The sequence below is a fragment of the Phocoena sinus genome, chromosome X, assembly GCF_008692025.1.
Source record: "Phocoena sinus isolate mPhoSin1 chromosome X, mPhoSin1.pri, whole genome shotgun sequence".
In the NCBI taxonomy this organism is placed as follows: domain Eukaryota; kingdom Metazoa; phylum Chordata; class Mammalia; order Artiodactyla; family Phocoenidae; genus Phocoena; species Phocoena sinus.
The window spans coordinates 43,989,792-44,013,273 of record NC_045784.1 but is presented as its reverse complement, the minus strand read 5'-3'; the positions used below and the strand labels follow the sequence as shown (position 1 = coordinate 44,013,273).

Here is a 23,482-nt window from a genome sequence, read left to right as displayed (position 1 = left end):
ATCACACTTTTATTATAAAAAATTACAAACATATGGAAAAGTGCACAGAATAATATATCAAATATTCATGTACCCTAAATTTTGTTATTTGGGCATGCTTACATACTTTTTTTTTTTTTTTTGGCCTAACTGTGCAGCATGTGGGATGTTAGTTCCCCAACGAGGGAACGAACCCGCATCCTCTGCATCGAGTCTTAACCACTGGACCACCAGGGAAGTCCCTATTTGTCTTTTTAAAGAAATAAGATACTACAGATGAAGCCCCTTTTTGTTCTCCTTCCAGATCCACTCCCCTCTCTCCCTCCCCCAAGGTAATTACTATTCTGAAATTTATCTGTATTCTTCCCATCAATGTTTCTATACTTTCACTTATAGGTATGTGTCCATAAAAACAGTACTTAGTACTGTTTGGTGTATTTTTTAAATTCTATATAAATAATATCAAATTGTATGTATAACTTTCAAGTTTGTTTTTTACTCAATATTATGTTTGTAGGATTTATCCTTGTGGCTACATATAGACCAAATTAACTGATTTTTATTTCTATAAAGCATTCCACATATTAATATACCAACATTTAGTCATCTCATCTCTCACTGGTGGAAATTTTACTATAAAAAGCAACACCCTGGGCTTCCCTGGTAGCACAGTGGTTGAGAGTAGCCTGCTGATGCAGGGGATGCGGGTTCGTGCCCCAGTCTGGGAAGATCCCACATGCCGCGGAGCGGCTGGGCCTGTGAGCCATGGCAGCTGAGCCTGCCGCGTCCAGAGCCTGTGCTCCGCAACGGGAGAGGCCACAACAGTGAGAGGCCCGTGTAACACACACACAAAAAAGCAACACTCTGTGTGCAAGAGTTCTCTAGGGTTTATACCTAGAAGCCCAGTGGCTGGCTAGTACCACGTCCCTTTCAAAACCTGTGAGAAAACAAAATAAAACAACCAAACTCCAAACTGTTCTCTAAAGTGGTACCAATATATACTCCAGCCAGCAGTTTATGAAAATCCCAGTTATTCTAACATCCTTGCTGATGCCAACTTGATATTCTCAGACTTTAAAAATTTTCTAGTCTGATGGGTATGAAAATGTGTCTCAATATTGTTTAATTTGCATTTCCTAATTGCTAGTCAAATTGAATATCATCCATCTGGGTTTCCCCTTCTGCGAATTGCCAGTTCATATCTGTTTGCTCATTTTTCCCTTTGGCTTGTATATACTTCTTATTGCTTTGTAAGAGTGATTTCTATATTCTGGATAATAGAGGTACACAGAACACACATGAATGATGTCCATGTTCAGTCAAAGTCAAGGCCAAAGCTGAATATCATTATCATAGCATAAACTCCTGAATTACAAGAATAATTCTGAAATTTTATCAGTAAGGGTTTTTACAATTACAATTTTATTAACAAACTTTTAACAATTTGACATTATAATGCAGGAATATGAATTTCTCAGTGCTGTCAGCAGCTAGACTCCTCCTGGGCTTACTAGAGTGCACATTTTCAGTACTAAACACTACTCACCTTCCACTGAGATCAGTGGAAAAATAAGATATTTACACTTATATGTGGAATCTAAAATATGACACAAATGAACTTATCTACGAAACAGAAGCAGACTCACAGATGTAGGAACGGACTTGTGGTTGCCAGGGGCCGGGGGAGGGGAAGGGATGGACTGGGAATTTGGGGTTAGCAGATGCAAACTATTTTATATAGGATGGATAAACAACAAGGTCCTACTCTACAGCACAGGGAACTATATTCAATATCCTGTGATAAAACATAATGGAAAAGAATATGAAAAAGAATGTATATATATATATATATGTATAATGTGAATATATGAATCACTTTGCTGTACAGTAGAAATTAACACAACATGCAAATTATATTTGAATAAAATAAAATTTTTAAAAAAGAATAAGATATTTAGGGCGCTTCTCATTTTTCTCTAAAACTTTTTTCTTTTGAACTCTTTATAATCTTTATTATGTCAGAACTAAAGGTGATTTATAATAAATGTTGTTATACATGATTTTGGAGTTTTTCTACCACAAGAAATTTTGACATGGAAAAGATGACATATTGCTCTTAATCCATCTTCACAAGCTATGAGGAATTCTCAAATAAGGCTTATAGTCTAAATGGAACTAAGCAACTAAAAATTAAATGTAATTCTTAAATTTTATTTTGTTTAACGTTATGAATGCTCTGTGTGGAAACAACTCTTACAAACAATAAAATTATTGTATAATCAAATATCTATTAATCTGCCTTGGATTATTATATAAAATAACATAAACATCTGTTAGTTCAAAAAGCATATAATGCCTTTCCTAAAATTGTCTAGCTAACATACTCTCTCTTAATATTGGCATTAAAGGTCAACCTATGTCCCTATTTAACTATTTGAAATCTCTTAATCACTTTTTGTTATAAAATAAACAGCTTGCCCAATCATTAATTATTGTAGAATTTGCTCTTGCAATAATAAATAAAACTTTATTCTTCAAGGAACTGATAGAATTTCAATATATAAAACAAATTTTTTTGGCTTCAAGTTACATCTGGAATATTTTCCTTCATGCCTTTTGCTGTTTATGTTCTGTATAAGAAATCCTGAAGTTATTATATTCTCCTGTATTTTCTTATGAAGGTTTTAAAGTTCTGTTTTTCACATATAAGACTTTAACCTATCTGAAATTTTTTTTCAGGGTTACGATGTCAAGTACTGGCTTAATTTAATTTTTCCATGTGAGTAATCAATTGTCCCAGCAGATTTATTAAATTTTCTATCTTTACCCACTCATTTGTAATGCTCCCTCTGTTGAATACAAAGTTTCCATATGCGTGTGGATTTTTTTTTCTGGATTCTGTATTCTGCTCCATTGATCTATTTATCTATACCTTCTTCTCCTTCAAAATTATTTTGGCTGTCCTTGGCCCTTTGTTTTTTCATATAAATTCTAAAATTTGTTTTCGCAGTTACATGAAAAAATCTTTGGGTATTTTAATTGGATTTGTGTTGAATTTTAAATTAGTGAGATTTTTTAAAATTCCATGAACGTGCTCTATCTCTCCATTTATCTAGGTCATATTTATGTGTTACAATGAAATTTTTAACATATTCCGTGTAAGTTTTGCATTGTTGGTTAGATATTCCTAGGAACACTATATGTTTAGTTGCTATTGTGAAAGTCTTTTATTTTTATTTTTTATTTATTTATTTAATTTATTTATTTTTGGCTGTGTTGGGTCTTGGTTGCTGCGCGCCGGCTTTCTCTAGATCAGGGGCTACTCTTCGTTGCCGTGAGCAGGCTTCTCATTGCAGTGGCTTCTCTTGTTGCAGAGCACGGGCTCTAGGCTCACGGGCTTCAGTAGTTGTGGCACGTGGGCTCAGTAGTTGTGGCTCGCGAGCTCTAGAGCGCAGGATCAGTAGTTGTGGCGCACGGGCTTAGTTGCTCCACAGCATGTAGGATCTTTCTGGACCAGGTCTTGAGCCCGTGTCCCCTGCACTCGCAGGCAGATTCTTAACAACTGTGCCACCAGGGAAGCCCCTGAAAGTTTTTTAAAAAAACATTTTCTAATAGGTTGTTGCTGGCACATAGGAATGTTCAATTTCTGTACACTGATCTTGTCTCCAGCAACACAGCTGAACTCTCTTGTTGGTTCTAATAGTTTGTTGTAAACTCTCTCAAATGGGGTACTGTTGATGCCCTGTCCCATACCCCTTGACTCATCTCTGTGTTCATCTACAGCTGTGGTAGAAGGTATTTGTCAAGCTGACTACTTTCCTCCTAAAAGGCATGAGTGTCTCTGCTTCTTTCCTTGAGGGCTTTGTCCAGCAAAACAAGAGCTTGGAGACACCACCGGGAAGGCTGTGGGGCAGCTAACACCTCTGGGGTAATATTCAACCAATGGGGGTGGGGAGAGTCAGTGGATAAATGCTCCAATCTCCCTGTCCTTCAGCGGAGTGGTTCTGACACATGTGCCACATGTGTGGCACACAGGGGGTCCTAGTGAGGTTGATTCCCAGATATGCGTAGTGCTAACCAGCTCATTAATACATCTTGTATTGTTTTCTCTCCCATTCCCATGTAACTTCCTCACTCCCTCACTTGTGCTTATTTGGATCACCTGTCAAATAAACTACCTGTCCCCAAATCCTACTATCTAAGGGTCTGCTCTTAGGAGAATTCTAACTAAAATAAATGGTTTATCTAGTTAATCTTATCATCTTTAAATAATGAGTCTTTTCCAACTCCTATACATTTTTCTCCTGGTCTTACAACACTGGTTAGGAACTCCCCCACTGCCAGTACAGACTAAATATAAAATAGAATGTAAAGTCAAGTGATAAAGTCACCCTAGTCTTATTTCTGAAATTAAAGGGAATGCTTCTAATATTTTATTTTCAAGTATGATGTCTGCTGTAGAGTTTTGGTTCTCTATCAGGTTAAGAAAAATTTCTCTACTCTTAGTTTGAAATATTTTAAAAATCATGAATGGGTATTTTATTAAATGTTTTAAATGTATTTATTAATGTCATTTTTCTTTAATTTGTTAATGTGATAAATTTTATAGATTTCCTTTAAATAATTTTTAAATTTAGATTTGCATCTTATCAAAGTTATATAAGCATTTAGAGTCAAATAATTCTACAAGGCTTTTTATGAAAAACTACATTCCCCTCTAGCCTTCCCCCATTTCTCACTCCCCAGAGGCAACAACTCCCAACTCATGTTATTTTATTTTGATATTATTTTAAAAAAGAGTATTCTGACACTTGTTAAAATGGTAAGGAAGACTGTATTCAGGACTTTTGTGATAGGTGTCAAGACTATCACAATAGGGGAGAGAGATTGGACTCAACTCTGAATACAACAAGGGTAAGTGGGGATTTATAGCCAGTGGGCAGAATAAGGGGGTCAGTGGATGAGAAATTACTAAGAGGAGACATCGCGGTAGGGGGATTCTTGTTAAACTGACCTAACAGGATTCTTGCTGAAGGCAAGCCAGGGTGATCAGACATCAAACTGGGGGATTCTCTCTAAAATAACTTAGCAGGATTCCTGGTAAAACTGGACTAGGCAGGCAGATGACAGGGCCCAAGGATGAGATCTAGTCCAAAAGAGGTCTCAGAGGAGCCTGACTAAAGTTCGGTCAAGGAGAAAATCTTTGTCAGTTTTTACCTTGTGGCAGAGATTGTTAGTTTTGCTCATCCAAATCTATCTGGGCACACAGCATTTCTGCAGCTTCCCTTGCAATTAGGTGGGTCATTTGTTCTGTAAAATTTCACTTAACCCCCTGTTTTCAGGATATCACCCCCCTCTTCAACTATGTTTTTTGTCCCCTGGTATGGAGATCCTTTTTTACCCTCTCCAAAGAATAAATCTCTTTCTCAGCTTAGATGGGAGAGAGGAAGTTATATGGTTGAAGACAGGAAGAGGGGATAGGTTCTGGGGTATAACTAACGAAGCCGAATCCGGCCTCTGTACCCCGACACCGAATTAAATCTCAGACACAGAGTTTTGGATGAGGCAGAAAAGATAGATTTATTGCTTTGCCAGGCAAAGGGGGCCACGGCAAGCTAATGCCCTCAAAACTGTGTGTCCCAACCTGGAAAGGGTAGTGAGAAGTTTTATAGTAATGGTTCAAAGGGGGCATGATCAGCTCGTGGACAGTCTTATGATTGGTTGGTGGTGAGGTAAGTGGGAGTCGGCATCATTAACCTTTTGGTTCCAACCTGTCGGGGGTCTACGTGCTTGTGGGCAGCTTTGGGCAGCATACCATCCTTAACCGTTAACTTCTCTCACCTGGTGGAGGTTTCAGTATCTGCAAAAGGGCTCAAAGATATTGCTGCGTGTCTCCATTGGTGGGGAACCAAGACGTTGCCCCAAGCCTGCACTATTGTTTCTCTTGACTATTTCTCTTTGGTTTTGCATCTCCTCCCTTCCCTAATTAGCAACTGTTTGAACCTGCCCATTGGAACTCAGGGAAGCTCATGGAGGCTGAATGAAGCCTATTTCCTGTAATCAAAGAAATGGGGGACACAGGAAGGATTTTGTGCCAAGGAGCTCCACAGGGTCCTGCTTGGTATCACTACTGCTTCTTCTTCTTCTTCTTTTTTTCTTTTTTTTGAAAGAATGGCACCTTTAATTTATTGAATACTTATGATAGTGTGATGGTGCCAGGAATTTTGCTAAAGACTAAACATGCATTATCTCTTTGAACCTTCACAACAACTCTTTGAGAAATATTCTGTTATTATAATCTACATTTTAAATTTGAGGTACAATTCACAGGCTATAAAATTTACCCTTTTAAAGTGTACAATTTGGTGGGTTTTACTATATTCACAGGATTGTGTGCAGCAATTACCATTATCTAATTCCAGAACATTTTCATCATCCCCAAAGGAAACCCTGCAACCACTAGCAGTTACTCCCACTCTCCCCTCCCCCAGCCCCCAGCAATCATTAATCTCTGTCTCTATGGATTTGCCTATTCTGTACATTTCACATAAATGGAATCATACAATAAGTGACCTTTTGTGTCTGGCTTCTTTCACTTAGCATAATGTTTTCAAGATTCACCCATGTTGTAACAGGTATTGGTACTTCATTGTTTTTATAGCTAAATAATATACTATTTTATAGATATACCACATTTTGTTTTTCCATTCATCCGTTTAGGGTCATTTGGCTTGTTTCTATATTTGGGCTATGAGGAATAATACTGCCTTGAACACTCATGTACAAGTTTTTGTATGAACATAAGTTTTCACCTTTCTTGGGTATATTCCTAGGGGTGGAATTGCTGGGTCATATGATAACTCTGTGTTTAACTTTTTGAGGAACTGCCAAACTGTTTTCCAAGGAACTGCATCATTTTACATTCCCACCAGCAATGTACGAGGGTTCCAATTTCTCCACATCCTTGTCAACTCTTGTTATTGTCTTTTTTTTTCTTGTCAAATCCTTTTTCTACATCTATTGAGAGAATCACCTGTTTTCCTTCATTCTATTAATAGGGTATATTACATTGATTGATTTTCATATGTCGACCCAACTTTGCATCATGGGATATATCCCACTTTGTCATGGTGTATAATCCTTTTTATATGCTGCTGGACTTGGTCTGCTAGTATTTTGTTGAGTATTTTCACATCTACTTTCATAAAGTATATTATTGGTCTATAGTTTTGTAACATTTTTGTCTGGCATTGGTATGAGTGTAATACAGACCTCATAGAATGAGTTGGGAAGTGTTCCATCCTCCTGTATTTTGGGGGAGAGTTATGAAGGATTGTTGTTAATTCTACTGTAAACACTTGGTAGAATATACCAGCAAAACCATTTGCTCCTGGGCTTTTCTTTGAGTACTAACTGCTTCTTAAATTTTCAAATAAGCCCTCTATTTTTGGTCTCACCATAACCCCTAATTTTAGAGGTTCTTGGCGACATCAATTCCTGAGAGTTTTGAGAATTTCTTGGCATAAATTGGGTTGGCTCTCTACTTGCTCCACTGCCATTTTAGGATTCAGCTTTTATTGGGTCAGCTGAGTCAGTTGTCATTCATCCATCTGCTTTCTCTGGCTTCTTTCAAGACTTTCTCTGCCTTTGGTTTTCTGAAGTTTGAATATGCCTAGGTGGGGTTTTTTTGTGTTTTATTTTGTTTTGTTTGGTGTTCTCTGAGCTTCCTGGATCTGCAGTTTTGTGTATGTAAATAATTTTGGACCATTTTTGACCATTATTGCTTCAAATATTTCTTCTGTATATATATATATTCTATCTCCCTCTCCAAACTCAGTTTTCAGCAATATGTCAAAATTACTCGTTAAGTAAGTGGTCTTACTGCGATGGCTTCCACTGGCTTCTATTCCAGATAAGCACATCTTGGGTGCTGAATCTCTTTGGATCTGCCTGTCTCTCTAGATTTCAAGATGGTAGTTTGCCCTGTGACGTCAGTTCTCTGATGGTATAAGAAAATAATCTATTTTCAGTTCACCCAGCTTTCTTGTTGTAAGGATGGGAGTAATAACTTCTAAGCTTTTTACATATTGGAGCTGAAACCAAAGCTACTTTCTAGATCTCCCAACTTTATTGCTGTTATATACTCTCTAATTCTCCTTATCTTTGTGGATTTGTTGCTTTTTAAAATTCCTTTAGGGACTTCCCTGGTGGTCCAGTGGATAAGACTCTGCACTCCCAATGCAGGGGTCCCGGGTTTGATCCCTGGTTAGGGGACTAGATCCTGCATGCATGCCACAAGAGTCCACATGCTGTGACTAAGAAGCCCATGTGCTGCAACTAAAAGATCCTGCGTGCCGCAATTAAGACCCGGTGCAGCCAAAATAAATAAATACTAAATAAACAAACAAACAAATAAATAAAATTCCTTTACTATTAATTTAGTGGGGTCTTGGGAGAGAGGAAGAGCTAATGTGGGATTCAACCCTCCATCTTTAGCCAAATGTCTCAATAGATTTTTTAGTATTAACCCATCCTTGCATCCTTTGGACATGATATACCTTTTTCATATACATTGCTATACATTGCTAGTTTGCTAGCATTTTGGGGATTTTTGTGTCTAGGTTTCTAAGTGAAGTTGGTTATTATCCATAAAGATTATATATTTGTTGTACATAATGATGTGAAAGTATTCCGTCCTTTTATATTTCCTGGAACAGTTTCTATTAGGTAGATTTGATAGATCTCACCTTAGAAACATATTTTTTAATTTAGTTTAGGGGAGAGAAGATTTTTACTAACTATTGATTCAAATTTTTAAAATATTTATATAACTTTTAGGCTTTCTATTCTCCTTAAATAAGTTTTGCAAAGTTATATTTTTTTAGAAGATTGTTCGTTTCATCTACAATTTTACATTTATTGGTAGAAAGTTGTTTGTAGTATTTTAAAATTATTTTTAAAATCCATTGTACCTGTAATTTTGTCACTCCATTCTTCTTTTTAAATAAATTTATTTATTTATTTATGTTTGGCTGCATTGAGTCTTCATTGCTGCATGCAGGCTTTCTCTAGTTGTGGTGAGTGGGGGCTACTCTTTTTTTTTTCTTTTTTTAAACATCTTTATTAGAGTATAAATTGCTTTACAATGGCGTGTTAGTTTCTGCTGTATAACAAAGTGAATCAGCTATACATATACATACAACCCCATATCTCCTCCCTCTTGCATCTCCCTCCCACCCTTTGTTGTGGTGTGCGGGCTTCTCATTGCAGTAGCTTCTCTTCTTGCGGAGCACAGGCTCTAGGTGCACGGGCTTCAGTAGTTGTGGCACGCAGGCGCAGTAGTTGTGGCTCATGCGCTCTAGAGCGCAGGCTCAGTAGTTGTGGCGCACAGGCTTAGTTCCTCTGTGGCATGTGGGATCTTCCCGGACCAGGGCTCGAACCCGTGTCCCCTGCATTGGCAGGTGGATTCTTAACCACTGCGCCACCAGGGAATCCCCCTATTCATTCTTAATATTATTCACTTGTGCCTCTTGTTTTCTTGTTCAGTCTTGCTAGAGGTTTATCTTTTCTGAGAACCAGATTTGGGTTTTATTGATCTTCTCTATTGCTTTCTTGTTTTCTATTTCATTGATTTATGATCTTACATAGCTTATACCTTTGTTGTGCTTTCATTACATTTAATTTGTTGTCAGTTTTCTAACTTCCTGAATTAGATGATTAAGTCCTTAAAATTCAGCCTTCTTTCTAATAAAAAGTATTAAAGGCCATACAGTTCCCCCTAAGTTCTGCTTAAGCGGTCTCTCACAAGTTTTAATATCAATGTTATCATTCAGTTCTAAATACTTTCTAATTTACATTATGATTTTTCTTTAACCCATGAGCTAATTAAAAGTGTTTTTTAAACATTCCAAACAATTTTTAAAGCTTGTTGTTGTTGTTTATTTCTAATTAAGTTAGTTCAGGGAAAGTGATCTGGATGAAACCAATTCTGTGGTATTTATTGAGACTTACTTTATAGCCAAGAATGTGGTCAATATCCCAAGTGTGCTTGAAAACAAAGTGTATGTATTACCTCTTATGTGCATGGCAATGTATTTGTGAGTGTGTGTGTTTGTGTATGTATATATATATATGTGTGTAATATATATTATTGTGTGTGTGTATATATATATCCATCCATTAGATTGAACTTGATAATTGTACAGTTCAGATATATGTTCTTATTGGCTTTTTTGTCTGATTAATCTAACAGTCTCTAAGGAAGGTATGCTAAAATCTCCCACTATGATTATAGATTTGTCAGTTTATCCTCATAATTCTGACCATTTTTCCTTTATATATTTTGAAGCTATGTTACTAAATATATAAAATTTAGAATTTTTATATCTTCCTACTGAACTGTTTCTTTCATCATTACACAGTGATGCTCTCTATCACTAATAATGGTTTTGGTCTTATAATCTATTTTGTATGTTATAAACAGAGCTACGCCAGCTTTCTTTCATTTAGGATTTTCCTGAATATCTTTTTTCATTCCTTAATACTTCCAACCTGTGACCTTTTGTTTTAGATATGTCTCTTTTAAAGAGCACATGGCTAGATTTTTCAAAATCTAATCTGACACTATTAACTGGAGAATTTAATCCATGTGGATTATTGTTGTCTTGTATTATTGTATTTGGATTTGTTACCACCATTTTTATTTGTGCTTTCTATTTACCCTAATTTTTCAGCACTTCTTTATGTTTCTTCTCCTTTCTTGCCTTCAATTTGATTGATGGGGTTTTTCCCATTCAGTAGCTTGGAAGTTATATAGTCTTTTTTTTTGTTGTTTGTTTTTGTTTCTGTTTCTGGCCGTGTTGGGTCTTTGTTGCTGTGCGCGGGCCTTCTCTAGTTGCAGCGAGTGAGGGCTACTCTTCGTTACAGTGCGCAGTCTTCTCACTATGGTGGCTTCTCTTGCTGCAGAGCATGGGCTATAGGCGCGCGGGCTTCAGTAGCTGTGGCACGTGGGCTCTAGAGCGCAGGCTCAGTAGTTGTGGCGCGCAGGCTTAGTTACTCCACGACATGTGGGATCTTCCCAGACCAGGGCTTGAACCCATGTCCCCTGCATTGGCAGACAGATTCTTAACCACTCCGCCACCAGGGAAGCCCTATATAGTCTTTTAAAAATTATTCCAGGGCTTCCCTGGTGGCGCAGTGGTTAAGAGTCCGCCTGCAAATGCAGTGGACATGGGTTCTTGCCCCGGTCCAGGAAGATCCCACATGCCATAGAGCGGCTAGGCTCGTGAGCCATGGCCACTGAGCCTGTGCATCCGGACCCTGTGCTCTGCAACGGGAGAGGCCACAACAGTGAGAGGCCCACTTACCGCAAAAAAAAAAAAAAGTAAAAAAAATTATTCCATTTTCTCTCTCCCTTAGTGTGTAAATTAGGAAATTATGCACTGCACTATGTTTCTATTTTTTAATGATTACCTCAGAAATAATGACATGCATAATTAACTTACAAAAGTCTAAAATGAAAAAAAATTCCTTTACCTTCCTTCCACATAATACAAGAGTTTAGAACATTTTAACTCCATTGACTGTCCCAACTCACATGCTTATTATTGTCTAGTATTTCAAGTCTAGACTACCAATGATTATTGTTTAATACCTCATATTTATTTACATTTGTCCACATGTTTACCATCATCTTTACTTTTCATTCTTTCATTCATCCCATATCTTCCATCTGGGATAATTTTCCTTCTACTTTTTACTCACAATACACTCCTTTGAATTTCCTTCAGTGAGTATCTGCTGGTGAGGAACTATCTCAATGTTTGTGTGAAAATGTCTTTATTTCACTCTCATTCTTTAAAACAATTTTTGCTGAGCATAGAATACTAAGTTAACAATCAGCAAATTGAAGATCATTCCACTATCTTCTGATTGTTGAGACGTCAGCTGTCAGTCTAATGACTGTTCCTATGACATGATCTGTCATCTTTCTCTGACTTCATTTTCTCTCTCTTTGTTTTTTTGCAGAGTCTGGGTCAGACCTCTTTTTATTTATCCTACCTAGGATTTGTTGGGCTTCTTGAATGTGTGGGTTGACTTCTTTTATTAGGATGAGAAACATTCTCAGCCATTATCTCTTCAAATATTGACTCTGCCCCATCAATATTCATATTCTCTTTCTCTCACACTATAATCAGATGTGTGTTAGATTTTCTCATTGTATCCTCCACGTCTCTTACTCTCTTTCCTGTATTTTCTATTTCATTTCGTCTCTCCATAAAGCATTCTTGATCATGTCTTCGGGTTTATCTTCTAATTCATTAATGCTCTCTTCACTTATGTCCACATTTCTGCCAGATACATTTACTGAGTTGGTATTTTTCACTTCTAGAAGTTATTTTTCATTTTTTCCCAATATGCGATATCACTTTTTATAGATTTCTCTTCCCTGTGGATAATTTCAAATTAACAATTTGTTTCTTTAAACATGTACGCATAGTTGTTTTAAAATATGGGTCTGGTAATTCCCTTATCTGAAATCTGTGTGAGTCTGTTTCTGTTATTTCTCATCCCTGCTGTTTCTAACTCAAGTTGCCTTGTTTCCTTGTATGCCAATTTTAGTCTGTTTTCTGGTCATTGTGCCCTTGAAAACTTATTTGTGGGGGTTCCCTGAGGCCTGGAATGGATAGATTCTCCTCCAGAGGCTTTGTATTTGTTTCTACTGAGTACTATGGAGTACTACCTGTCTGGAAGCCACTTAAATCCAAAGTAATAGCTTGAAGTTCCCTGGCTGATTCAGGCCATGGGTGATAGGGGTGAAAATCTGAGGACTGGAGTGTGGCCTCATTTTCTCAGGGATGACTTTTTTTTACCCACTCCCCCCTTTTAAAAAATTTTATAATCTATTTATTTATTTTTATTGAAATATAGTTGATTTACAATGTTGTGTTAGTTACAGCAAAGTGTACAGCAAAGTGATTCAGTTATACATCTATATATATATGTAATATATTCTCTTTCTAGATTCTTTTCCATTATAGGTTACTATGAGATATTGAGTATAGTTCCCTGTGCTATACAGTAGGCCCTTGTTGGTTATCTATTTTATATATAGTAGTGTATATATTTTAATCCCAAACTCCTAATTTATCCCTCCCCTTCCCCCTTTGATAACCGTAAGTTTGTTTTCTACGTCTGTGAGTCTATATCAGTTTTGTAAATCAGTTCATTTGCATCATTTTTTTTTAGATTCCACATATAAACTATATCATATGATATTTGTCTTTCTCTGTTTGGCTCACTTCACTTAGTATGATAATCTCTAGGTCATGTTGCTGCAAATGGCATCATTTCATTCTTTTTATGGCTGAATAATATTCCATTGTGTATATGTACTACATCTTCTTTATCCATTCCTCTGTTGATGGACATTTAGGTGCTTCCATGTCTTGGCTACTGTAAATAGTGTTGCTATGAACATTGGGGTGCATGTATCTTTTTGAATTAGAGTTTTCCCCAGATATATGCCCAGGAGTGGGGTCACTGAATCATGTGGTAACTATTTTTAGTTTCTTAAGGAAACTCCATACTGTTCTCCATCCCACTCCCCCTTTTTTTTTTATTGTTTTTATTTTATTTTTTTTGCTGTACGCTGGCCTCTCACTGTCGTGGCCTCTCTCGTTGTGGAGCACAGGCTCCACACACGCAGGCTCAGCGGCCATGGCCCACGGGCCCAGCCGCTCCGCGGCATGTGGGCTCCTCCCGGACCAGGGCACGAACCCGTGTCCCCTGCATCGGCAGGCGGACTCTCAACCACTGCGCCACCAGGGAAGCCCCCCCACTCCCCTTTTTTATACCCTTTATTTTTAGCAAGAGAGCTCTGCTTGGTGCCTAGACAGCCTTTTGTACAGTTCTCTGGGACTGTTGGGAACAGGGGCAGATTTCATTCTGGTTGGCCCTTACACAGCTGATGTAGCTCTTTGGGGTCTCAGCTTAATGTGGAGAGGGTCTCCTATTAAACCCCTACCATGGGCTGGCCCTGAGCCTTAACTTCTCTCCCTCCAGCCCCGTGTGGCCACTGGTTCAAAGCTCAGGTGGGCAATGTAGGCAAATGCCCTCAGAGCAAATTGGCTTTGGTGTGCCAATACTCTACTTAACCTGTCTGGTTACAAGCTTTCATCCAAAACTTGGCCTGAAAGTTTCCCTTTGTCCTCTCAGCTCTTCAGTGGTTTTGAAATTTTTTATCCAGTATATTTCATTACTTCAGTAGGAAAGTTGAATCAAATAACCAAGCCTGCCATTGCCAGAAACTAGAAGTCCACACTTTTAAATGTTTAAACATTCATACTTGACTTAACAAGGTCCAAACGCAGGCAATATCCCTACTCTCCTCCCAAACAATACAAGAGCCTTAGAATGCTTTAAATGTTAATAGCCTCCTGCTGTTTTACAGGTTTTTGTGCTCTAGTGCCAGTTTTTTTTATACCTCCATATGATTCAACATTATTGTTTTATGCACTTAATGCTTATTTAGATTGCTCCATGTTTACCAATTTTTGTTCACTGTTCCTTGCCTCCTATTCATTCCTCCTCTCCAATTTCAATTTCCTTCTTCCTGAAGTACATCTTTCAGTAGTTATTTTAGTTGTCTATTATTGCTGAACTTTCTTAGGTTTATTTTTTCTGAAAACGTCCTTATTCCACTCTCAAAAAAAAAAAAGAGTAGAAGTCCATCTCATCAGTATTTCTTCGGAGTACTAATTCTCCTCCTTGTGGCAACTGGTGACTCACCTTCATGGCATGTCATTTCTTTGCAAGTACAATCTTTTTATTGCTTGTTTCTGGGTACATCTTGGGCAGATATTGTCTTTTTCTGTGGGATTCTATGTGCCCAGTACTGTAAAAATGTGTTTGCTTTTGCTGAGGTTCTAGAGGTTTGAATTGTTCTGCTCCAATTTTTGTTTTAATTTTTCAGCATGTGATTCCCATTATACACAGTAGGGTAAATTTAGACCCCATATCCACATATGACATAGACCTGGGATTTTTATTTCTTCTTGTGGCTCCAGAGAGAGCATAAGACTTTTCATGGCTTACTCTCCAACCCCCTTTTTAATGAACAGAGAAGCTACTAAAGGCTTTATCCAGAGGCTTTAATTACAGCTTCTCTGCCTCTGGTGAACCTGAGGCTGTGTTGCCAGTACCTGCATGAGCACTAGATTCACAGCTCTGAGCCCCAGCCCCTACGGCCTGATATCTAGAACCAATACCACAAATAGGTTATTGCAGTGTCCGTTTACAATTACTAGACTGGCTTTTTCTTTTTTCTCCGGAGATTTTACCTTTTGTTTTTTTAAGCTCAGCTATAAGTTAAAATTTTTGTTACAGTTTATCTAGTGTTATTATGTGTTTGTAGTTGAGGGGGGCGCTATTCATGTCGTCTTAGTGTGCTATATTGCCAGAAGAAAATCATACTTTATACATATGATTTTGCACTGTAGTTATACTTAAGCATTTTCTCTTATCACATCCATCCTCGTAAATATGCACTTCTCTGAGTTCCAAGGAAATTAAGTCCCCCTCAGGACCATGTAGATTAAGGGTACATATGAGGCCAGGTCTCTGTAGCATGTTGGATCATTCTCTGGATATACCACCTATGTAGTTTAAATACATCACTCCCCTGGGGTCTAAAGTTCCTTAGCAGAGTGATTTTCAACTTCACAAAATTTTAGTAGCAGAACTCTTTCTTCAGATATTACTTGGAACCCCCAAATATAAAATCAATAACTCCCTCTTATTGATTTTATATTTCAGAGTTCCTGATTCTCACCAACTTGCCCCTCCTCTAGCTCCCCAAGGTGTTCTCCAGGGCCATCTTCATAGATTCCTTGGGCACCAAGTACCACAGTGTGAAAAGAAATTGAATGTGGTCCTCAGAGTGTGGTCCCAGAGCCAGAAGCATGAGCATCAACTGGAAATGTGTTTGAAATGCAAATTCTCAATGCTGCCCCCATCCCAGGACTACTGAAATCAGAAACTCTGGGGGTGGGACCCAGCAATCTGCATGTTAACAAGCCGTCTAGGTGATTCTGACGTTTAAGTTTGAGGCCTCACTAGAATAGAGTAGCCTATTCAGGAGCTATTGGAACAGGGTTGGAGTATTTGCCCAAAATTAACATTTCTGGGTGCCTAAATAAGCCCAAACTTATCTCGCAGGCTGTTTTCCATCCACTATTTTCTTGTACATGAAGGTGATTAAAGACCCTCTCAAGGTCCAACTTTGCAATGGCCTGGGTCCCTTTGAATTGGTTCAATAAGTGAGAAATCACTAGGAAGAGTAGGAAACCCTTACTTTTAGTTCATTAGGCAGAAATAATGACACTCTACAGAATTTTTCTTGACAACAAGACTTCAGATCGGAAGCTCATAAAATAATGTTGAGCAAAAAGAAGCCAGACACAAAAGTGTACATACTGAACAGTTCCTTTTATAGATGGCACTTTAAAAGGCAACACTGATCTACAGTGAAAAAAGTCAGAATAGGGATTACCCTTCGGGGTTATTGACTGTAAGGAAGCAGAAAGGGGGCCTGACTTATGGGTAATGTTCTATTTCTTGATCTGAGTGCTGTTTACAGAGGTGTGTTCATTTTGTAGAAATTCATGAAGTTGTACCCTGATGATATGTGTGTTTCCTGTATATTTGATATGCTTCAATGCAAGAGTTTAAAAGTAGCATTAGGTCACCTGCAGGGGAAGGTCAGTGTGTAAATGACACACTACTGTGGGTGCTCGGATACATACTCTCAGAGGACCAGGGCCTTTGCTTCTGGGTGTGAAATACACATTTGGTGCAAACATAGCTTCCTGGCACCAGGTCTATTGCGTTATGACAATGAGTAGTATGGGGTCCATTTTTGTTTGTTTGTTTGTTTGTAATTTATCTTTATTTTTATAGCGGAGTAAAGCTGATTTACAATGCTGTGTCTTTCTGGTGTACATCCACTTGATTCACTTACAGAGAGACATATATATATTCTTTTCCATATTCTTACCAGTCTTATATATTCTCTTACAGTGGTTACAGTGTGTTGAGTCGAATTCTATGTGCTATACAGTGCTTTTTCTTGATTGGAAAAGACCTCTTGGTTGATGGCATCCCTGATCAGGATTCCCTGTGGATGGGGAAGAAGTGAGGCAGTTACCAAATGTGAACTATAGGCCAGAGTAAGTTTTAGCACCTGGCTACTCCAGGAAATGGGAAGTGATAGCGTTCCGGATTTCCAAATCCAATTGGATTTCCAATTTCTTAGGGCAAGAAACTGTGGGAAGCATGTGTAGTGGGTAAAAGGTAAGTACCCCATTGTTTGGTCCCTCATCCTGAGCTTTATGAGTGGATAAGGCCCCCAATTGTGAGCACCCGTCTTTTGCCTGTACCCTTCTGGGCCCAGATCATAAATCTACATATGAACTGGGTTTCCCTGGCTTTATCAGCTTGTGGAAGTAGAGAGTCTCAGTTAAAGAATTAGCTTAAATTTCACCAGCTCTTGCCCACATCTGCTCACACAGGAATTCCAGCCCCCATGTAAAATAGCCCAGGTGCGTCTGAAAGTCCCCAGTATGTCACAAACCAATCTGTTTTGGGCATCTCCCATGTTCTTCCTCACTTATTCTGGGCCCCATTTTTATGTGCTTTGCCCATGAAGCTGCTTCAGGAGTATTTACGCCCTCCCTGCCACCCCACTGCTGCTGTGCCCACCATGGGAATATTGATGAAGGTGCCCAGGGTGCTACCTCCTGATCCCCCTAAAGGCCCCAACCATGGAGGTGCCCGCCCATGTACAAGACATGCTCAAACATGCCTGAATGGCATTTGAGCTGAAGGTAACACATACCTGCCAAATACATGATGCCCTGGTTCCCACAGTGATGTGATCTGAAAGCAGGCCCTGCTGCTGTTACACTCCATGGCTCAATTTGGGGGCTGGTGATGGGTAGGGGCATAGGGCTGGGCTTGAATGGCTCCCCTGTTGCTGAGGGACAATGGTGTTTTCCAGACAGAGGTGAATGCTTCAATCAGGAACTGCCAGGTACAGCTGCTCCCTCTGGTGGAGACAGGGAGATCAGCTTCAGCAGTCTCGCGCCATTCATATCTCTTAGAACTATTCCTGAGTACAGGGTATTTAAAAGACAGTTTCTGTATCAGACAAACCCAAAATGAAGAATATTCTATTAAAAATGCTAATGCCATACAAGATGCAGAAAGGCTGTGAAAATATTCCTGATTAAAGGAGGCTAAAGAGACATGACAGCTAAAAGCAATACCTCATCCTGGACCAGATCCTGTGATGAAGAGGAAGAATGCTATTAAGGACATTATTGGGTCACCAGACAAAACTGGAGTACAAATGGTAAACAATAGTATTATACCAATGTTTAACTTACTGAAGCTGTTAACTATACTGTGATGTAGGGAACATGCCTATTCTTAGGAAGTGCACACTGAGGTACTCGGGCATAAAGGGCCATGATGTTATCTGTCCTCAGTCGGTCCAAACACACAGACACACACACACACACACACGGGAGTGCATACATGCAAACGATAAAGCAAACGGGGTAAAATGTTAGCAATAGGTAAATCTGTTCTTTATACTATTCGGTTTTTTTTGAAACTTTCCTGTAAGTTTGAAATTATTTCCAAATGAAAACGTTTTACAAATGTAAAAGACAGCATCTGTGCAAGCAGTCAGGATCTGGTGGCACATGCCCGACTGAACTCTTCCTGTGGCAGAGATGAGGAAGGAGGACATGACGGTCTTCCCAGGCAGGGCTCCTGCACATCCCAAAGGGGAGTCAGATACCTGCATGAAGGTGCCAAGTGGCATCTGAGGCCACTTACCTCTTGCTCTCCCCCAGCCTACAAGATATCAAAAATAACACTTTTTACATTTTCTCCTGAGGATTATGAACCTTGGGGTGGGGGGATGATGAAAATTTGGTTATGAAAGGAGGGTGATTCGGTTAATTCATCCATCTGGAAAATGTTTCAAATACTATGTGCCAGGGTCTGTGCTAGGGGCTGAGGACATAGCCCGGGGTACAAGAGGGGACAAAACCCCTGTCCTAAAAATGCCTATGAGCTAGCGGGGGATGCATCCACACCACACAAATAAATATACATTTCCAAATGAGCTGACCATGAAGTAGACTTGGGGAGCCCTGGGGGAGCCCAGCCTCTTACCAGAGCCAGTGAATCCAAGCCCCATGGGTCTGAAACATTCAGTTCCCCTCCTCCCCCTCAGGATTTTCTAGGTACTAGGTCCTTTTGTATCTGATGCTGAGGAGAAAAGAAGGAACCACCACCAGTGCTTAACCCATCCTGGGCACATCCCATCTGTTTGAGCTTAGCCCTCCACAGGCCGCTCTGCCCTCCGTGAGAATCAAGAGAGGAGGCCAACATGCCACTCCCCCACTACCTCTGGGCTGATGGATCAGTGAGCTTTGGAAAACAGTCTTTCTCCTGATCTATGCCTGTAGGTGAACATAGCTATGCCCATAATGCTTTTGGAGGGCAAAGACCACCAACACCCTCACGTGGAAGCCTGTCAGTCTACTGGCTCTGAGTCCCATCACTGGGGTGCTGAGTCATGATAACAACATGACAGTTTTCCAAATGGACAGAATAATGACTTTGGGGGGACAGCTGTGGTTCTCCCCCCAGTCCCAGGTGTGGAACCGACTGGGATGCCCTGTACACAGGGAAAATAGTGGGATCCACTGCCTTGGGGCTCCAAGTAGACAGTACTAGGGAGGGAGTTATAAGAGTATGTGTGTGTGTGTGTGTGCGTGTGTGTGTGTATGTGACTACATGTGACACAATGTGTGTCCCTTCTGTCCATGGGTCTCAGGTAGGGCTGACCCTCACCTCTAATGCATTCTGGTCCTGGTCCAAAGAAGTTTCAGATCCAACGAACACTTACTGAGCCCCTACAAAGTTCCAAGCCTTTTTACTTTATACTTTGACACATTTTATATCCTTTAATCTTTAACAGTAACCCTTTAAGGTAGGAATTATCTGCATTGTACAGATGAGAAAACAATCGCAAAGAGGTTCATTGATTTGCTCAAGTATATCATACAGCTTTAAAAAAAAAAACACTCACACACTATACTCTTAGCTGAGGCCTGTCTGTGTTGGTTGCTTATCTTACAGTGTCTCTTGTCTTCTCTACCTTTGGAGCAATTGCTCCCCTTATACAAAAGCCCCCTTCTTTCTTGTTTCACAGGCCCATGTGGGCTTTTCTTTGTTTAATACTGCATTTAATAGCACAAAAAATCACGAATACAAAGAAACTGGCAAAGGTGTTTGTCAATGAGATATCCCTGCCTCCTCCACTTTTCCGCTTTCATACCCATATATGTAATGGGCTACATTTGTATGAACTTTTCCTTTTTCCCCCCAGACATATAACTGTTATGTGATTGGTCAGTTGAAGCTGAAACACCCATGGAGAAAGATGTTTTATGGTTACAAGGGCACACACCCCCCCCACACCACCCCCCTCCCACCCCACACTTTCCCACACAATCTTTTGGAGGAATATAGGATATGTACCAGTGTCAGGATTTCCCTGCTCCTGCCTTCCCCACCCAGAGCATCCTGCCATTTAATCTTCCTTTAAATGACTGCTTAGACTAGAGCCTCTTCTCCTGCCCCTTCTATTTCTCTTCCAATCAGGACCTTTTAGACACTGGGAACTGTTCAATTCTTACTCTGTCAGGCCCGTGGGCCATGCAAGTAGGTCCTTTAAATCTCAATGCCAGTTGTAGTATGGGTGCTGTCATCTTCCATTACAGGTAGGTAGGTCTGTGTGTCACTTCAGTAGGCTTGTGTATTCACTTCTTTCACTTTTTCTGACTCATGTTCCAGGACCTGTTTGTGATAGAACAGTAAATACCCTTCACTGTCCAGAACGTCCTTAATACTGGCCTTGGTGATGACGGCATCATCACACTTGAACCACTGGTCCTTGTGGTGCCGGATGAAGCTGGTGTAGTGGCCACTCTCCAAGGTTCCTTGGTGATTAACCACAGCAAACAAGGAATACTTATTCTCGTCGTTTCCACTACTGGTTGGCAGCTGCAACTGTCCATTCATCCTGCTCTCTTTACTCGAGGCCATGAATGGTGTCATATCCAGCTCCAGAGGAAAGGATATGTATGTAGTGATCTTGCGCCTCTGTTTGGCTGAGTGTTCAAACCGTTTGAAATGAAAACAGGCAACGACAGGTAATTTATTCATTGTGAGCTGTTTGGTAGATTCCTGGTAGCTTTGGCAACTACCGCACTTGATTTTGGCACTGCTTCCTAAGTGCTCTGGCCTCGTAAACCTTCGCAGGCAGTCCGTGAGGGTGGTGATTCCTGGTATGTGGCTTTCCCCATTCACACTGCTCTCCCTCCCTGGGCTCATAGGCCAGAAGGAGGTGCAAGAGCCAGGCAAGTCCAAACTGATGTCCCAGCATGGGTCTATCGTGGTGGAGACACCATGGCAGGCTTGACAGGTAACATCAGATTGCAGGCCACCTGTGAAGATTTGGTCAATGATGCAGTTACAGTGGTTGGGATTGTTGGCTGCCTTCCCGGCATCATCACCTTTGCAGTGCCTGTGCAGGACATCTAATGCTGCGATGAGGAACTCATGGGCATCCTGTTGCCTGTACCCTGCTAAATGCCGTGCGTGTATCCACACCAGGTGCAGTAATTTATAGGGAACGTGAGGAGATGGATTTCCAGAATACAACTCCCGAAAAAGCGAAGACATCTCACAGACCAGACACAACTCGGGACTTGGCATTTCACATCTGTGCCTGTCGGAGAGGAAGAAATCTCTCAGGATCGGAGTGTGGGTAAGGGCCTGGACAATGCAGTTCATAAAGCACGTGTTGCCAAGATTGATTAGTCCTCTTAAACCGATGGTAAAGCTGGAGGTAATTCTTCTTCTCCTTGGGTTGTGGCCCAGCAGTTCTAACTCGGGTTTGGTTGTCTCCCAGGTTGGATATTTCTCACTGAGGCCTGGCATTGAACACTGCTGGTGAGAAACCTCGGTTGAGGTGGAAGCTTGTAATTTCAAAGCTTCCCCTTGCTCTTCTTTGGCAATTTGCTCAATGTCTTTGTCATATACATAATCCTTACACATAAAGCAGTATATACCTCCATAATAAAGGTCTACAGCTAAGTTGTGTTGTTTTGTCTCGGCGTGCTCATGAATGTGTTTCTCTGTGAAGCAGCCAAAGAAGACACAGGAAAGGCAAGAGTGGAGTCTGTTCAAATGGGTGCCGCACACATGGCAGATGCACGACTTTGCCTTGCTTTTCCTGGTCTCTGGGGTTCCACACCAGACGAAGCACTGGTAGATCACCCGCAGTTCCTGCCTCCAGTTCTCTCCCACCTTAAAGCTGTTCACGTGGGAACAGCCTGGTGGACCCACAGCGAAATCCACATCCAGGCATCCGCCCCCAGGGCCGCGCCGGGGCCGGGGCCGGGGCGGGGGCCGTGGCCTAGGCTGCGGCGGGGTACGGAGCCGGGTCTGCGGCCGCGGCCGGGGTCGGCGGCGGGGGGCACGGCTGCGCCGCGGGGAGGGATCGGGGGGCCGCGGGGGGTCGGAGGGAAGGGTGGGGAGAGGAACCTCGTCGCTGCCGCCGCCACCGCCGCTCCGCGCCGGGTTCTCATCCTCTGGCTCCTGCTTCGGTTCCCCCTTCGGCCCCTGCTCCGCCTCCCGTGCCGGCTCGGGTTCGGGTTCGGGCTCCAGCTTGAGCTCTACCCGGCGGCCCGGACCCTCCGCCGTCTCCACCTTCCCGGCAGCGTCCACCTTCCCTGCCGTCTCCACCTTCTCGGTGGCGTCCACCTTCCCCGCCGCCTCCACCTTCCCCGCCGCCTCCACCTTCCCCTCCACCTTCGCCTCCGCCTCCACCTTCCTCTCCGCCTTCTCCGCCGTCTCCGCCGTCTCCGCCTCCTCTGCTCCTCCGCCTCCACTGGCGGCGGCTCCTCCCCCTGCTCGCAGGGCTCGGGCGGCCACTGGGCGTGGTGGCGCGGGGGCCACGCAGACCTGGGGTGTCCCCCGCCCGGCCTGAGGGAGCGCAGTGGCTGTGGCAGCTGGAACCAAAAGGGACTTTCACTGAAGGAGGCGGCGGCGGAAGCAGGCGACGCCCCCGGGAATCCTCCCGCCGTAGCCCTCTAGCGGAGGCCGCTCGGCAGCCAGGCCCCGTTTCCTTTAATTCAATATTTCCCAAACTTGCTTGTTCACGAGAATCACGTGGGGAGCGTGTTAAAATTACAGATTCCTTGGCTCCACCCGCAGCCCCACTGAATCAGAGTCTCGAAGGGACGTGCTCCGGAACCTGTATCTTTAACTAGGGCCCGAGAGGATTCTTATGATCAGGCAAGTTTGGGAAACACAGCTCTAATTCATTGAGGCTGGCGGGAAGGGGGGCGGGGACCGC

General features: G+C 41.4%; 1 protein-coding gene across 1 annotated transcript in view; it reads right to left on the bottom strand.

Moving 5' to 3' along the window:
• Positions 1-20,094: 20,094 nt before the first annotated feature.
• The window catches only part of USP27X (ubiquitin specific peptidase 27 X-linked), a 61,433-nt gene continuing 58,045 nt past the window's right edge, over positions 20,095-23,482 (bottom strand). Inside the window, exon 5 of the mRNA XM_032618904.1 lies at positions 20,095-23,135. Within this exon, the coding sequence (XP_032474795.1) occupies positions 20,863-23,135 (2,273 nt within the window). The 3' untranslated portion in view covers positions 20,095-20,862. The remainder of the gene's footprint in view (positions 23,136-23,482) is intronic.